This window comes from Nicotiana tabacum, chromosome 24 (assembly GCF_000715075.1).
Source record: "Nicotiana tabacum cultivar K326 chromosome 24, ASM71507v2, whole genome shotgun sequence".
Taxonomy (NCBI): Eukaryota; Viridiplantae; Streptophyta; class Magnoliopsida; order Solanales; family Solanaceae; genus Nicotiana; species Nicotiana tabacum.
The window spans coordinates 79,872,987-79,891,319 of record NC_134103.1 but is presented as its reverse complement, the minus strand read 5'-3'; the positions used below and the strand labels follow the sequence as shown (position 1 = coordinate 79,891,319).

At 35.8% G+C, this 18,333-nt stretch overlaps 2 protein-coding genes across 2 annotated transcripts; one reads left to right on the top strand and one right to left on the bottom strand.

Annotated features, from left to right (window-relative positions):
* Positions 1–3,603: 3,603 nt before the first annotated feature.
* LOC107787066 (CASP-like protein 4B1) lies at positions 3,604–5,320 on the top strand. Its single transcript, XM_016608586.2, has 3 exons — positions 3,604–4,081; positions 4,482–4,617; positions 4,723–5,320. Exons 1-3 carry the CDS (start codon positions 3,816–3,818, stop codon positions 4,912–4,914), a joined length of 594 nt encoding a protein of 197 aa, XP_016464072.1. The 5' UTR covers positions 3,604–3,815; the 3' UTR covers positions 4,915–5,320.
* Positions 5,321–6,340: 1,020 nt separating this feature from the next.
* On the bottom strand, positions 6,341–12,097 carry LOC107787065 (F-box/LRR-repeat protein 3). Its single transcript, XM_016608585.2, has 8 exons — positions 11,077–12,097; positions 9,125–9,250; positions 8,329–8,433; positions 7,855–8,248; positions 7,637–7,766; positions 7,197–7,491; positions 6,855–7,106; positions 6,341–6,676 (listed from the first exon to the last, which is right to left on the bottom strand). Exons 1-8 carry the CDS (start codon positions 11,752–11,754, stop codon positions 6,620–6,622), a joined length of 2,037 nt encoding a protein of 678 aa, XP_016464071.2. The 5' UTR covers positions 11,755–12,097; the 3' UTR covers positions 6,341–6,619.
* Positions 12,098–18,333: the final 6,236 nt, after the last annotated feature.

Genomic DNA, 18,333 nt, shown 5'->3' with positions numbered 1-18,333 from the left:
TCAAAAACAAAATTAGTGACTCAAAAGGAAAAGAAGACAAATCACACAAAAACCTAGATATATAGCTAAGTCCGTTTAACTCCTCGGCAACGACGCCAAAAATTGATGTCGCCCAAACTCACACCACAAATATAGGTAGTGAGGCGGTCGAAGCAATAATAAAACCCAACGCAAGTCGGGGTCGAATCCTCAGGGAGTTAGAATTGGGATTAGGTATATATTTAGTGTAATTATATGATATGCCTTAAATTACACTTCCACATTCTTGTTTGTTGTTTCTACTTTAAGCTATTGATTGCAATTATAAAACTAGAAGACAATATTTTTTGGTTTTGGTTGTTTTTCAAATGATAAAAGATCTAGGGTCATGAACTCCACCTAGGTTGTTACCTAATGGGTTGTAAACTCTAGGTCAAGTTTGATGGGTCGGGGTTGTAATATAGCAATCACACGCAATTACCCACTCTATACCTCTCGGTAGTTTGAGTGATTTTGCCCAATTTGGCTTTCTCAAGTCCAAATGGGTATTGCACAAAATAAGTGATAAATGCTCAAGTCGGGTCTTACTATCTCTAGATTCAACCCCTTTAATTGGGGCTATCAATTTCTTGAGTTCACCCCAATTTCTTGTTAGTCAAGTTTTTCTAGACTTAGTCTCTCTTTCTCAAGTAGAGACCAAGTCAATTAGGCATGAATCAATGATTGCAACCATTAATTCTTGAATTCAAACAAGAACTAGGCTAAATATCACTAACCCAATCACAAACTAGTCCTAAATCAAACACACATTAAGTACCCATACTAGGGTTGAGCCACAACCCTATCTAGAAATTTAGCTACTCATGAAAAATGAAGTAATACAAGAAGAAATTAAGATATAATGCATAATAATTAATTAGGGAAAGAAAATCTAATGTTTAGAAGCTAATCTAGTACAATATTACTCAAAACAGTAAAGAAAAATGGCTCAGGTGCTTTCCCAAAACAAAACTTACCCTAAAAATGACAAAAAATTCTATTTATACTAAGCTGAAAATATCTGACAAAAATGCCCCTGCGAAAGTTGTGCGGCCGCACAATTCTGTGTCCGGTCCGCACTCTGAGCTTGACTGGTCAACTGGGTCTTCTGTAGTCACATAAAAGTGGGATGTGGTCGCACTTCATTTGATTATGCGGACCGCACAATTCTGAGTGTGACCGCACACTTGAACTTGGGCTGGAACATGGCTCTCTGATTCTTCTCTTTTACGGACCGCACAATTATGAGTGTGGCCGCACTTGTCATCCTACGGCCGCACAATTATGATGCGGTCCGCATATTTTCAGCCTGCCCAAAAACTAACTCTCTGAATCTCCTCTTCTGCGGCCGCACAATAATTGTGCGATCCGCATACTCTGAAGAAAATCTGACATTGATGTTTCATTGTTCTGCGGCTGCACACAGTATTGTGCGGTCCGCACTGTGGGCCTTTTTGCCTTGTTTTGGTCCTTGTCCATTTTTAACTCCTTCTTGAGTTGATTTTGACTTTTTTGGCTCGTCTCCCAATATTCTTGCACGAAAGTACATTTTATTAGTTCTCGGGAATACCTTTAAGCATTTTTGAGCTAAAACGCAAGTAAAAGAAAGCAAATGAGCGGTCAAAATCCCTACTTATCAAGCAAGCGTTGCAATCTTTTTCCCTTGAACCCGTTTTGTCCCAAATAATTTTTCCGGCAGGGTTTTTAACGAGGCAATAGTAAATCGTGCTAACTTTGAATCGAAGACCAGTTTTTAATCGGAGTCAATGGTCTCATCAACAGTATCTGAGCCCTCTCTAGATCGACCTAGAATACTGGGGGCTATCACCCTCGGGTCAAGCTTCTTTGCAAGGAAAGAGGGAAACTTTGTGCTTGAACAGTCTAGGCTCGGTGGTTAGGATTTATTGTAATGGCCAAACGGTGAAGTGAACCAGGCCCGCGTAGGCCACCTTAGCCATAATACAAGCTTTTACACGCTTTCAATCTTGTACGTTACACGCAGATATGAAAGAAAGTTTCTACCTTGCTATTACATACTTTGGCTTCTAAAAGCGTCGAGCCTAAAGGCTATTCCTACTCGGGAACTATCAAGCCCAAGGGCCACCTCTATCCGAGCCCAAAGGGCTACCCTCACTCGGAGACTGTCGTCCGAAATAAGTTCGAGCGGCTCGGGTCATCAAAACCCGGAGGCACAAAACCTATTAGGTAGTGCCTAAACCTAAAAGGCTACGGCCCCCCTAAAAACGGTTCGGAGACGTCCGAAACCCGTAATCAAAATGTAAGGCCTTCAACAAACATGTTAAAAGGTTACCCTCGACAAAGGCATCGTCTAAAAACACTTAAGCATCTTGGAAAAACTTTCGGTCACTCCGAGTTTTCAAAAGTTTCAAGCAAAAATTGCATTGAGGTCAGGTTTTGTCCGGACCTCCGAAAAATAAATGACTTATTACTACGTTTGATTTCGTGCTAAGGCATTAGCAATATTTGCAATGATAAAAAGATGTTAAGATAGTAGAGACTTGAAATTGCCAAAAGGAAAAATTTTTACTCTTAATCTAAGTTGTTGGTTTGGCCATTTATTACGTCTTTTATTTGATTAATCTAACGTCATTGATCACTTGTATTGAATTAATCCACATATCCTTAAAATCACGTATAAATTTAATTGTTATCCATTTTTAAGGTAAACAGATGTATCTCGATTAGATGACTTGGAACTTGAGTGACACAAAAGGATCCACTCAGACAAACTCGACCTATCTGGAAACTGGGCCTACAGCGTAAAGCTGGATCAACCGAAGTTCCTTACGAATAATGACACGCAAGCTTTTAATAGCTCAGCCAGTCACATATGGGTTTCTCCTCGGATCAGTTATCATTTAATTCGTTGTCCATAATAATCATCTTGTTTAATTTTTGGACTGCTAATATGAAAACCATATTTCGCAATAATACATACATACATGACCTCATAAACTTATCCGATCCTTTTATTTTGACATCTAAATTAAGACTAATACCTATTATGTTAAACCAATCGATATCAACACTTTTTGCTAACATGACATGTAGCGTGTAATTAAGTAAGAAATGGGCGTGAAGTATCAAAAATTATAGTTTTCCTTATTTCTTATAGAAAAAATTATTTTTCAATACACACAACCACCTCTACCGGGAAGGGGTTCTTAAAACAGCAAGCGAGGGGGTGGGGAGAAGATGTTGCCGTCGATGAAAGGGAAGAAGATGACCGGCAAAGTCATCTCTAACTAGATATTAGATCAAATTAACAAATAATCAAACGCCTTAAATTCATAGTGTAGCTGCTGGCTAAACATTTTTTTAGCTTAACCCCGATATCTTATTGGTACCAATATTTATAAATTTACAAGTTAAACCAATAATATTCAAAATCGAACTGACCAATAAGCAACCCTAATTGAGGTTCGAACCTGTCTATATTTTTTTCAGTGTACAATCTACTTGTATTTTCGGTGTACATAACTCCATATAGTTACAACCAAAAAAACGTTTCTTTTTCTCATCCCGAACCAATTTAAAAATGACGACAAAACTGAGTTGTCAAATACAGCAAAGAAAACAGTAGTCCTAGTTTATTGTCTCTGCAATATATGTTCTCATCCTTTAAGCCACCTTCAACTTCCTTTTCTTTCCTCTTCTTTCTTCTTCTACTTATAATAACTTCCCAATCCCCAAACTATCAATAATTCTTGACCTTCCCCAATTTGTACTGTTCTCTGTTTTATTAGCCTATTAAAGGCCTTGTTTTTTAAGAGAAAATGGCGGATGAAAACGTTCATAAAGTGACAGATGCTTTGCCAGCCCCAATTACACCTCCGGCAGCCGGAGATGGAGAGAGCCAAGCACCGGGAATCGGCGCGGGAGTGTCCAACATCGTCAAAAGGTGGAAAAGAGAAGATATGGTGAAGAGGGGTTCTTTACTTTTACATGGTCTTGCCTTGGTTTTTTCATTGATTGCTTTCATTGTCATGGCTAGCAATACTCATGGTGATTGGAAAGATTTTGATCGATATGAAGAATACAGGTATACACTTCGTTTGGACAATAATCATAATATTTTTTTTCTTTGAATTAAAAAATAAGTATAGGCAATATCAATTTGTTTTGATCAAGTTTTAGTCATGTTAGTATGTTTACTTTATATCCGATGTATTTTAAGAATCTTTTAGTTCCACTTGGAGGTTTATAACAGTAGCAACAAGAAAATCTATACATATATATATATATATATATATATTGTTATATATTTTTTATTTTTACTTTTAATTGTATATATTGCATAATACTGGAACTAAATGAGCTTAAATGGAGCGACATGGACAATGAGGATTCATATTGCCGATGCAACATATTTGGGATCGAGACGTAGTAGTGATTTCTAATATCGGAAATTGAATTGGAATTTTGGGATGTGGTTACAACAGGTATGTGTTGGCTATTGCAATTCTGTCCACATTATATACAGGATTGCAAGTTCTGAGACAAGTTCATGAACTTTCAACTGGCACGGAATCATTCTCACGTCAAAAATTAGCTTTGCTAAGCTTCTTTGGTGATCAGGTTAGTGATTTTCTATATTTATATGAACAATTGAATTCAATAAACTTGAAAAGGGAAGAGTAGTTCTTGATTGAATTTTGATCTAAAATTTTACGGGAATTGCAGGTGGTAGCATACTTGTTATTATCAGCTGCATCATCTGCTGTGCCATTGACAAATAGGATGAGAGAAAATAATGACAACATATTCACAGATTCTTCAGTAGCAGCAATTAGTATGGAGTGCTTGGCATTCTTTGCTTTGGCTGTGTCAGCTCTTATTTCTGGATATAAGCTCTCAAATAAATCCCACATTTGATGAAATCTTAAAGACAGTCTGAGTCTGATTATTCTGCCTATGTTATACAGGGACGGATGCAGAGTTCCGTTACCGATTCATCTTAACTCAGTACTTGCGACGCGAAGCATAAATTTATGTGAAAAATGTACTAACATTGTAACAAATGGTAGGTCTGAATCCACGACTTTAAAAATACAGTGAGTTCAATGCTAAGAACCTTAAAGGTTGAACCCATATAATTTAAATCCTGGATCCGCCTCTGCGTTATTCGTTCTTTGTTTTCATTTTTCCCCCCATGTACATATGTATCAAAGCTACAGAGATATTGCCTGTTTGCTGAAAACCTGTATGTTAAAATTCAGAGTGTAAATTGATCTGTACATATATCAAAGCTGCAGAGAGGTTATTCCCTCTCCCCATCTCATACTCTCTCTCTTTAGTTTGACTCGGCACGGAGTTTAAGAAAATAAAATAAGATTTTTGAAACTTGTGGTCTTAAAAACTTAAGGGGTTTTACCTTTGTGGGGCTATGACATTTGTGTGTTTATAAAAGCTTCTCATTAAGGGTAAAATGGATAAAATGAAGAGTTTAAAGTTGAATTATTTCTAATTAGTGTATCATCTAAATTGAAACTGAGGGAGTAATATTTGTTAAACTTACTCCATTTACATATTGTTTGGTCTAGCATTGAGATATAGATTCATTTTTCTTTTGGAAATTAAAATAATAACTAGCTAGAAATTTCATTCAAATAACAAGTTGACAGAGAATTGCCGCAGAGAGAATTACTTTTGACCCTATAATAGAATGTAAATCAGTTAAAATGGAATGAGGGAACATTTAATTAGTATCTCAATTTTTCTCGTTCTCCGCCCGAGTCCGGTACCCACTTTGTGGCCCGACTAATTCGAAAATGTGCTAGAAGGTCTCACTTAAGATGGTAAAGCGCTATCTAGTAAAGGATATCCATTCCCAAGACTTGAAACCAAGACATTAGTAAAATGCTCTCTCCCAAAGGAGACTCCATTCCCAGGACTTGAACCCGAGACATCTGATCGAGGATGAAAGGTACTTATGATACCACCCTAACCTTTATGGTGGACGTCGGTTGGGTTGTTAACGATTACGACCATTCAATGGCATTTTTCCTCAATTCTTCCATAACATAAGGGGGCGAGCTTGCACACAAGCCGAATGACATAGGTGCACAAGAGTATTTTGCGCCACAACCATCTCCTTATTATAAGTTCTACGGACCGACGCCTGCTGCTTCATCTTGGTGCATAGTTTAACTAGCAAGTTGTGAGACTATACTTTCTGCTGTTCTTTTTCTCGAAAGATCGAGTGACGTTTTAAGGAAAGATGAAAGCTTCTTGTAGTAACTTATAATTTTTTTTAAGTAGAAAGCAATAAACGATTCACAAAGCAGTTATTGAAACATGGTTTTCTCAATCTGTTCAATCCATCTCATAACATTTGTGACAAAATTGATCTAATGCCAGGGCAATGCTGAATGGCAAATGACTTTCCCTCTTTGGAATTTACCGAGTATTTAGAGAATACATATGAACAAGTTACAGACGCGAAACGCGGAAAACATGCACCATAAACAATGCACCTAATGCCTGATGAAGTGCTAACAGATGAACAAATGACTTAACCTTTGGGACGACGATCCATTTCATCACAGGCCACCAGCATAAACGGCTCAAACGGTTGACTTTAATCTTCATCTAAATTATCCAGCTGAATCTTCCAGCATAGTGGATCTACTTCAGCCTGTGTTTAACCAATAGGAGTAAGAAATAAGACATTTTCATTATTACAACAAAGATAATCAAAGCAAAAACGCCTCTTTTATTGCCTCAATAACAAGAAAGGCTCTGAAACTGCATGAAGTGGCATCACATACTTTTCAGAGGAAATGGAAAAGGTTAGAATCATATGAGAAAAGCACCTGAAATGGTTTCTCTCTCCATTGGAAGACACAACCTCGGGCTTCTAAATGTTGAAGAAGAGGTTGTGGTAGCAACGGTTTAAATGATGTCTGCAGCTTAACTTTAGTAAGTCCGCCGCAAGCCAAAAGTGCAGCTCCTAGTCCACCGGGAGACAAACCTTTCAGGTGTAGGATTGTCATGTTCTGCAGACTTCTGATGCTGGCAAGAGACAACAGCCCCACGTCCGTCACTGAAGTGTACGATAAATTTATCTGTGTATTTGACAGATGACCAGCTATTATTAGATGCCAATGCTCCACTCCGTCGAACATTACATTCAATGAAAGAGAAACTGTAGTTACCTGTTTGAGGTTAAGCGAGAAGTGAGCAAGTGGAATCATTCCAGCATCATCAATGTTGCGGCAGTTTTTGATGTCTAGCTTGGTAAGTTGCTTACATCCCACAGCAACAGCGGCAAGACCAAAAGATGTGACAAAAGGACAACTTCTACTTTCGAGTGTATTCAACTTTGAACACTTGGATAAAGATATGAACGAGCCATCAGTAATACGATTGCAATAGGCAATATTGATCATTTCAAGGCCAACACAACCGCGAGCAATTGCTAATATTCCCAAGTCGGAAATTCCAGCTGATCTGTCAAGAAGAATAATTAATCCAGCGATCAGCACACTTTATCTCTCGAACGTCATAGCGTAGAGTTAAGAGTTTCCCAGTCTATCACCAAAAAAAAAAAGTTCAAAGAAATTGCACAAGATATGAAGCACTGTGAAATATACACCTGTATAAATCAAGCTCCTTAAGATTTGAGCAGCACATGCCAATGTGAGTAACGCCCTGATCAGTTATATTCAGGCAGATCCCCAGCTTTAGGCTGGAAAGACGGGCACACTTGGAAATGGACTTCAAGCCTGCATATGTAGGAGAGCATAAGATACAAAAAGGTGGAAGTTTTGAAATCACGACAAAAGCCTGAAACCTTTAGGGCAAAGGGGTGACCTTCATCGTCAACTTCGTTGTCCGTAAGGTCAAGCTCTTCAAGGTACTGGCAACGCTGTCCAATTAGAACAAAAGCTTCTCTCGGGACTAGAGTACAAGACTCCATCCTGAGAGAAGTAAGGGAGGCACAGGAATTTGTTATATGGGAAATGGATACGTGAGTTATCTTGCGGCAACAAGTAATGTCAAGCTTCCTTAAGTCTTTGTGCTTTGTTACGAGGGAGCAGAGACCTTCATCCGTCACCCCCAAGCATTTACTTAAGCTCAGTTCCCTTAGTGAAACACACCAATTTCCAATAGCTTGCAGTCCAGAGCATGTAACTTGGCAACCATCTAGTTTGACGGACCGCAACCTGGAAAGCTTCTGCAAGCTATCCGCGACAGCTGATGTTACCTGAAATACCAATAATTGTAAATCAGCAATCGAATTAAAACTCATACTACTGAAAGATGCTTAAGTCAGTTAAGCCTTACAGGAGAACCATATGCTAAGATAAGTTGCTGCAGACATTCGGCACTGCTAGTGAGAGATGACAAACCCACGTGACTAACATTCTGACAGCTTGACATATCAAGTGCCTGAAAAAAAGCCAACATACATGTAGTGATATTAGTCAACAGTGACTTTGAATGAAAAGTAGAAATAACTTGTAAATGGGAGCAAAAACAAAAACAGATAATGATGTGCAAGGGAACACTTTAATTTCATAATAGGCCACTTCTTTGGGACATCTGACAATCAGGTAGAATTCTGAGCTGCCTATACTCCGGGTTACCCAAATTATTAACTATCTCAGAGAACTTATAATAGTGTTGGCATAGTGAGACTCCAAGTATTATTTTTTGTTTTTGATAACTGTGATGTCTGGGCCGGCTTATGCGGACCTCGACTAATTCCACGGGAACGAGATACCTGCTACCTCCCACCAGCAACAAGTACCAGGTAAGTCTGTCCTCCAAGCTTGGACAGATGGAAGAAATCACCTAGTCTTTTCGCCTCTGTTGGGATTTGAACCTGAGACCTCATGGTTCGTAACCCACTTCATTGACCACTAGGCCACACCCTTGGGTTCCGTGAGACTCCAATTATTAACTAGGCAATTAAGAAAAGTAGCCATATACTTTGTACATGTGAAAGAAAGGGTGCTTGAAGCTAGGATTATATCACAATTCACAAATTGTAGTCCACACAATAACAATATCCCTTTATTTTTTTCTATTTTCCGAAGGAAAGAAGAATATCAGAACCAAAGTCTTCAGGAGTACACACCTTTAGTGACTTGCAGCCTTGCTTGAGGGATGCAAGGCTGTCATCATCAATCCCGTAGCAACCTTCTAGAACCAAATCTTCAAGATATTGCAGTTTCGAGATTGACGATAAGCATTCATTAGTGATCTGCATCATAAGAAGATTAACACATTATTGTACAATACTCAGATAGAGCCAGCAGAAAGAAAAAAAAAAGAACATAGCAAAGCCAAAACAAAATGGAAGAAAGAAAAGAAGATAGGATCTCATAACAAGACACTGAAAAAGACGACATAAAACAACTTCATAAATACAGGAAGCCACCAGAACGTTGTTACATCTGGAATTTAATTTCAGAACCAAAGTCGTAGTAAACTGGTAAGTAAAAAAAAAAAGACTTTGAAATCATGTCAACAAGAACTTTCTCATAGTAATTAATGGTCACCGATGTAACTGAGACCTGTAGAGCAGACAAATTAAGCTACTTTACTAGGTCATATACTAATACTTTAGCAGTGAGCACATACGAGAGAATCTGCTTAGATACTCTACAGCAATAAAACCTACAATAATTTCAAGTCATCCAGGAGTACAATAAGAGAACATTCAAGTATTCATCCGAAAAGGTATAGGATTCTAGAGCTACACGTGTTCAAGAGGATTCAATAGCTGGACTCTGCAATGTAGCTTCTCTTTGGCAAACTTCAGGCCAGAAGCATGCTAAAAGGCGCATCTCCTCAGTGGAGAAAACACAATACAAAGGATACACTTGTCTAAGACAGGTTGAATATTAGCAAATGTGTAATAATGTTTGATAATTTTTTGACGGATGTCCTTTCCCTTCTAATTCAAAAGAATCAGCATTGAGTTTGATGCATTAGTGACACGTAAGCACTTGTTGACCACTGCAAACTCATTACGTTCCTTATGGAAGATAGAGAACAAAAATATGCTTATGAAGTTTTAAGAAAGAAGATTGTTATAGAATGAACTTAGTCACATTTGATGTGATGTGCGCAGATAGCATATTTATAAGCATTAATAGCAGATGTATAGGATTTCCCTTTTTGATTCTTTCCATAGTTAGAACCCTATGTACATGTATTTATACCTGTTACCTCTTGGAATAATATACAAGTTCTTCCATTCAATTACAAAGATAAAATATAGCAGTCTCTAAGACCATGTTAAAGATATAACAAACTAACATTCCCAAAACAATCTTCACTTAAGCTATATTTGTTATAAGACATACATATGCATATTATGCATCCAGGATACATCAGAATTCAAATAAACCAATTCCATAACCATTTTGAAAGTATGTCAATTAATCTGATAAGCAATTAATCTGTTAACTAGCTTGGTAAAAGTATGACAATGAGAAATAAAACAGTTCTCAAAATCCTCAAGTAAAGTGACAAGTCACATGATAATCATTGATTGCAACATGAAGATACACAAAGAATTCACCAGCTTCAGGTCCAGAATAAATATTGTCAACTGAACAACCAACCAATCAACCGCATACTCTTACCATGACAACGCATTCAAATGAACTATTCCCTCTGTTCCAATAAGAATGACACTATTTCCTTATTAATTAGTAGGTTCAAAAGGAATGGAACCTTTCTAAATTTGGAAAAGATTTAACTTGAACCTCCCATTTACCCTTAGTGACAAGTTTTTATAGCCACACAACTGTTATGGTATATTTAAGCTCACAAGTTTCAAACGTCTTCCTTTCTTTCTTAAGCTTTGTGTCCAATCAAATTACGTCATGTAAATTGAAACGGAGGGAATATATTAGACAAACAAACAAGCTTACTATGAAAGCATAAAACAGAAACAAGTTAGACTAAACTCAAAAGGGGAAACACGAAAAGATAACAACCCAAACAAACTTCCAAGAGAATATACAACACAAAAGAACAATCTCAAAATCAAAATAAAGGGAAGAAAAGATCCATTACCGGCAGGTAAGAAAGATCCAAACAACGAATCTCCTTACACTTAACAGCAATTAAACCCACACCTAAATCACCAACACCCAAACACCATCTCAAGCTAAGCAACCTCAGCTTCCTGCAGCCTACAGCAATACAACCAAGTCCAATATCTGTTATAGACTTACACCTCACCAACCACAACTTCTCCAAGTTCTTTGCCTCAGCTAATGCAGCAGCACCCACATCCTTCAACTCAGTGGCATTTGACAAATCAATTTCAACCAAATTCCCACAGTTTAACACCAAATTGGACAACCCCAAATGAGTAAAAAACTTAGACCTTGAAAGATTAATTGACCTCAACATTTCCTTGCAAAAACTAGCTATAACTGTGAGTGAACTGTCTGTAATTCTAGGACAAAGGGAAAGATCAAGATGGTTAACTTGTGGGTATCTGCTAAGAATCTTTGTCAAGTGTTCTGACCTAAGGGGTTTCAAGATTTTCCTATGGTGAGATTCAGTAGCATAAAAAGTCTTACAAACAAGAGAAAATGATTTTTTGTCAATTGGGTTGTCATTAAGATAATCAAGAATTGAAAAGACAATTTCTTCAGAAAGAAGATCAAAGTGATTGTTGAAATTGGATTGTGAATTTGGTTTTTGCTTCTTCATTGTTCCCAAGATTGAAACTTTAGGGATCATTTTGAGCTAAAGATTAGAGCTTTATGCTTTTCTATACAAGTTGACACAGCTTTGTTTTGTAGCGTAGATTTGGTATTAAAAAGAAAAAAGAAAAAATTACTATGTGTTGAGAAATTTGGAAGAATAAGAAGATGGTATGTAGGATTTTAGGGGAGAATTTTGCAGGTGGAGATATAAAAATTTTGTATGTGAATTTGATGACAGAAAATTAGAAGCAACCGTTAACAGAAAAACACTGGCCTAGTTTGAGCAGCTCAGAACCAAGTGAAGATGAAGAATGTCTAATTTACTTTTTTATCCTTCTTGGACTTCTCCATATTCTTGAAAGACCAATGTACCCTCTTAGCTTTGGAGAGTGGATACTTTCATGTATAATACCTTCCCTAGATGATGTATGTGTTGCAAAACTATCATCATGTGTTTGTTTGCCTTTTTCCAAAACAAACCTAACTTGGTAAAAATATTTCTCACTTGCATTAAAATTTTCAGAAGCTAATAGGGTGAGCCTCTCATATTCGTATCCCAATAGACTTTTCCTATTTAGCTTCCTTGTGAGTTAAAAAAAACTAAATTGCTATGTTTTAATGGTAAATGTAGAATGTTTACTAGGGAAATTAACTTGATTCTTCTATATTTGATATACTTATAGCCGGGTTTGCCAACTTCAAGTGCTTTTTTTTTTTAAAGTTAATATATTTAATCAAACTTTCAAAAGAAAAAAGTAGTTCTGAGTAGAAGTAGAAACGGTAAAGTAAGTTTACAACAACAACCCAATATAATGGGAAGGGTAATGTGTACGCAGACCTTACCCTACCCTGGGGTAGAGAAGCTGTTTCCGATAAACCCCAGCTCCCTCCCTCCAAAAATTAACCACCTTACTCTTGGGGTGACTCGAACTCACAACATCTTGGTTGGAAGTAGAGGGTACTCACCACTAGAACAACCCAACCTTGATTAAAAATTAATTGTTGTTCAAAAGTGATTTAAAAAAAATGGGATAATACTGAAATGTTTGTATAGTACTTAGTATATAAAGGGGTAAAATGGTCAAATAAGGAGGAAGGAGAATGCCGTACGGGAAAGGACAGAAAAGGATGGTAGCAATGGAGATGTTGACGAAGGCGTAATGAAGTCATTTTCTTCTGGAAATGGAATTGGGCCCAAAACCCAAATACAAAAAACAGGTCATTACGTAGACCATTTCATTCGGTGGAGAAAATATGTGAGGAAGGACACATTCAAGTGCAGACGGACGGTACGATTATCCTTTTTTTCATTGATTTTTTCAACATTTCTGTCCCCACACAAAGAATAAAGATAACCTTTCATGTGTTGCAAAAGCCTATTATTATTTTAATAAATTAGCTAGTTGTATTACCTTTTCTTTTTTTAGTCTGTTTTAAAAAAATATTATATTTATGTTTAAAAAAAGTTGCTAAAGGTCTCTCGTAAATAATTTTTAGGGTAAGACTGCATATATATATATACTATTTTTATACTGAATTTGTTATTGTTGATATTTTTAAAAAAAATTAATTTTAATATACTTATTGTACTTTTGATAAAATACTTAATAGTCACATAAAATTTAAAAGCTTTTTAAAATAATAAATTTCAAAAATCCTTTTTTATCCGTGTCTAATTAAATGATATCAAGCAAATTGAAACGCTTCTTTTTAGTGTTTCTAATAAGTTTGATATTATCACCTAAGTGGAAAAGTAAAACAATATTTTCTTAAAAATAAATACTAGCACCTGGGCATGAAATGATGATACTTTTGGTGGCCAACGAAGGTATTGACTCAATTCATACTTATCAATTCAGCAAAAATAATAGTACTATATGGTGTTATGGGTAAAAGGCCGTACTTATTGGGGATGGGTTTGTCAACAAAGTAACGTACCTACCTTACCCTGATAAGAACGGCTGAGCTTTGAACTTTGATGTATACATATAGGAATTTAATAAGAAAGAGAAAAAGTTGGGGGAGGGGGCCACAACACCACAAAATAATAAATAGATCAACAAATAAAGAAACTTCGTTGAGGACCTTACCTGAGGGAGGTTCTTTCTCACGCAGGCCTTAACTGACCTATTTGACAAGATAATGTTGTCTCAGTTCTATCCCTAGTATTCGTAATTTGATCCATTTATTAAAATGGCAGTCCGGTACAAAAAGATATTTTATATTCCTTTCCCTGTTCGAATCTATAACCTATAAATCACATAAAAATAATTCGATCGTTTAAATTTATTAACTCGACTAATTCTGATTCGCATTATATAGGACCTATGAAGAGGGAAACACTTTTTATTAAGGTTTATTTTTTTTAATTTTTAATATTCAAACCCAAAACCTCTTATTAAGGATTAATAAAAACTAAAAATATCTCGTTTGCATCCCAACATATCCCTCCTGATACTTGGTGGTATTACTATTGATTGATGTCAATACTGTTTGAAACCAAACGTAAGTATCTTATTGTTCGTTACTTTAGCTTTTCTTAGTGCAAACATAGACTTTTCCGTCTTGAATATATTAGTTTTAGTTTGCACGACTAGTTAAAAAGGTTGAAAAAAAGAGTATTATTTAGCTTTTGATAAGAGAAATGTGGGCTTAAGTACTTTATTCTGGTAAAGAAAACCAAAGAGAGTTAAAAATGGGTTTAGCGAACTTTTAAAAATAAATGCCGGTATTTATTTGAAATCTTTTATGGGTCATTTGGTAGGATGCATTACAGAAAATAACATATGTATTAACTTTTGGTATTACTAATCTCTTGTTTGGTACACTTTTTCAACATATGCATTACTAATGCAAGTATTAGTTATACAACCTATTTGATATTCTCCTATGTATAACTAATACATAAGAAACTATGGTATTAGCAATACTAAGGGGTCGTTTGGTAGGGGCAAAAGAATAATGCTGAATAAGGTGTATTAGTAATGTTGGTATTAGTTATGTTTTCATTAGTTATACTGACATATTTCTTATTCATTATTTGGTTTGATGTATTAAAGCATTGCACAATTTCTAAAAGAATTATTTGTTTGCAAAAATACCCTCATAACAAGTCCATCACTTTAATTTTTTAAAAGAAACATATGTTGAGGCATGTTCTTATATGAAAAAGGTTTTAAAAAATTATTTGATTTGTCTACATATATTGTAGTATATAACTGAATATTTATTTATTTATAAAAAAGAAATATGCTAAGTATTTATTTATTTACTAGGGATATAATTTTATTTTTCACTTTCTTGATCAAACTTGCATTAATATAATAGCATATTTTAATCAAGCATAAATTTTAAAGGACAATTTTGTCTTTAACTAAGCTAATGCATGCATTAAAACCCATCGCATTATTAATACAATGGTTTTCTATGCATTAGTTATGCATAGGATAATACCTAATAGGGTGTATAACTAATGATTGCATAACTAATGCATATGTTCAAAAGGTGTACCAAACAAGATATTATCAATACACAAAACTAATGCATGCATTTTGGTATCTAATGCATCCTACCAAACGACCCCTAAGGCCGTTAATGCATGCATTAGCATGGTTAAAGATAAAATTATCCTTAAAGTCCCTTAAAGCTAAAGAATATGGAGGGCATTTTTGTAAATAATTAATTTGCTTAAAAATTATGCAATGCATTTTAATTTTTAATACATCACACCCAACAGTGGATAAGAAATAATCTATACATAATATTATGGAAGCCGAATATATAGAGAGTGATTAAACCACAAATACTATATCTAAAGGTAGCTAATAAATAGTAAATTAGATAATAATAAAAAAACACCAGAAATTAACGAGGTTCGGTAAAATTTAATTTTTGCCTAGTCCTCGGACACAATCAACTCAAACTTTATTTCACTCCAAAAATATAAGTGAAATACTACAAGAGAGAAAGAAGATTCAAATACCTTAGGAGATAAGAAGGCAAGTGAGAGATGTTTACAAATGAACAAAACCCTTGCTATTTAAAGAAGGGAAATGACTTTAATAATGTTATCAGAGGCGGATCCAGGATTTGAGGCTCATGGGTTCCTACCGTAATTTTAAATTAATATGCAATAATAACTAGGTTCACCGTTAGATATTTATAAATATTTAATAAATTTTTTAATATAAATATAGGGTCTATGCAAAAGTTACTGGGTTCCTGAAAACCTGTATTCAATGCTCTAGGTCCGCCCCTGTATGTCATACATGACATCACATTAAGTGTGATCATACAATGTAAATGCATGAAAAAATGCATCTACCAATTTCTTCCTAAATCTCCACCTCGACAAGATTTCATTTTTTCAATTTTTTCTCACTGATAAATTTTGATTGTGTCTTCAACTTCAATCTTCAAAGTTCAACAATGTTGATCAAGTTTAAACAATGTTGAAACTTAATCGCAGTCACTACTTTTGGTAGTATATCAGCAGGGTTGTCTGTAGTCCGAATTTTCTGCACCTTGACTCCACCTTCTTCTATAATATCTCGTATAAAGTGATATCGAACATCAATGTGCTTCGTCCTTGCATGATAAACTTGGTTCTTTGCTAATTGGATAGCACTCTGACTATCACAAAATAGTGTGATGCTTTCTTGACCAATACCAAGCTCTCTAAGCAACTCTTGAAGCCAAATTGCCTCTTTTACAGATTCTGTAATTGCCATGTACTCTGCCTCAGTAGTAGACAAAGCAACTGTTGATTGTAAAATAGACTTCCAACTAACTGGTGCATTTGTAAAAGTGAAAACATAACCAGTAGTTGGTCTACGCTTGTCTAAATCACCTGCATAATCTAAGTCTCAATATCCAACCAGATATTGACTATCTTCCTACTCAAAAATCAATCCAACATCTACAATATTATGAATATACCGCAGAATCTATTTCACAACTTGTCAATGCTCCTTTCCTGGATCATGCATATACCTGCTTACAACTCCGATAGCATGTGAAATATCAGATCTTGTGTAAACCATTGCATATATTAAGCTACCAACGGCATTTGCATATGGTACCCTTGACATATACTCTCGTTCAGCTTCATTCTTCGGCGACATAGCATCATTAAGCTTAAAGTGGACTTCGTGTTGTCATTCATGCCAAATCGATCGATTACTCTCTTCAAGTATTCTTTCTGAGATAGATAGAGTTTCTTTGAATGTCTATCTCTTTTTATCTCCATGCCAAGAATTTTCTTCGCCTCACCTAAATCCTTCATCTTAAACTCCTTTCTTAGTTGAATCTTCAACTTTCTCAATTTCCTCTCGACTTTTGGAAGCTATCAACATATCATCAACGTATAAGAGAAGATATATGAAGGATCCGTCTTCAAGCTTGCGCAAATACACACAATGATCGTATTTGCTTCTTCAGTACTTCTGCCGCAACATAAACTTGTCAAATCGTTTGCATCATTGTCTAGAAGATTATTTCGATCCGTAAAATGATTTTTCAAGTTTGCACACCATATTTTCCTTTCCAGCAACTTTGAATCCTTCTGGCTGAGTCATATAGATTTCTTCTTCCAAGTCTCCATGTAAAAATGCAGTTTTTACATCTAACTAAACTAGTTCCAAATTTAATTGTGCTACCAAAGCCAACAAAACTCTAATGGAAGAGTATTTCGCGACCGGAAAAAATACCTCATTGTAATCAATTCCCTCATTTTGAGTGTACCCTTTGGCTACCAATCTTGCTTTGTAGCGAACATCTTCTTGGTTAGGAAATTCTTCTTTCTTTGCAAATACCTATTTGTACCCAATTGCTTTCTTGCCCTTCAGGAAATTGGCCAATTTTCATGTATGATTCTGATGAAGGGACTGCATTTCTTCATTCATGGCAATCCTCTACTTATCTTCTTCTGAACTTTGGACTGCATCTTTATAAGTGATAGAAACACCATCAACTACAATTGAGGCTGCACAAGCTACCGGCTCTATGAGATGAACATATTTCTTTATTGTTCTTTTTGGCTTGTTGCTTGCTATTGATTCAAGTTATTTTTGGGGTTCCTAAGTTGGAATCTCCCCTTCCACTGACTCTTTTTCCAGGGGAAAATCTTCTATTATTTCCTCGTTTTATCCCTGTGTTGGAAAAATTAATTTTCCCTCAAACTCCACCTGCTTTGAAGCACCATCAGTTTGTTTGACATTTTCAACTGTCACCTTATCTGTTATGGCAGATTCATCAAAGGTAACATCTCTGCTGAATATATTTTTTCTTATCTCTGGACACCATAAGCGGTATCATTTGACTCCAGAAGTAATCCCCATAAATATAGCTTTCTTTACTCTCGGATCCAATTTTGACTCTCTCACATGATAGTATGCAATTGAGCCAAATACATACAAAATATTATAATCTTCAGGAGGTTTTTCATATCATTTTTCAAATGGTGTCTTGCCTCCAATAGCGGAAGATGGTAGACTATTAGTGAGGTGGCATGCATATGTTATTTCCTCAGCCTAAAATTCTTTGCTTAAGTCAGCATTGGATAATATACACCGAATCTTCTCCAGCAAAGTCGGGTTCATACGTTCTGCCACTC

What these genes read in the sequence shown, in the direction of transcription:
- LOC107787066 (XM_016608586.2), top strand. Translation starts at nt 3,816, where the DNA reads ATGGCGGATGAAAACGTTCATAAAGTGACAGATGCTTTGCCAGCCCCA. An exon ending in GATCGATATGAAGAATACAG is followed by an intron (nt 4,082 to 4,481) that starts GTATACACTTCG and finishes TGGTTACAACAG; the next exon opens with GTATGTGTTGGCTATTGCAA. An exon ending in TAAGCTTCTTTGGTGATCAG is followed by an intron (nt 4,618 to 4,722) that starts GTTAGTGATTTT and finishes CGGGAATTGCAG; the next exon opens with GTGGTAGCATACTTGTTATT.
- LOC107787065 (XM_016608585.2), bottom strand. Translation starts at nt 11,754, where the DNA reads ATGATCCCTAAAGTTTCAATCTTGGGAACAATGAAGAAGCAAAAACCA. An exon ending in AAGGCTGCAAGTCACTAAAG is followed by an intron (nt 8,434 to 9,124) that starts GTGTGTACTCCT and finishes GCTTTTTTTCAG; the next exon opens with GCACTTGATATGTCAAGCTG. An exon ending in TCTTAGCATATGGTTCTCCT is followed by an intron (nt 8,249 to 8,328) that starts GTAAGGCTTAAC and finishes TTGGTATTTCAG; the next exon opens with GTAACATCAGCTGTCGCGGA.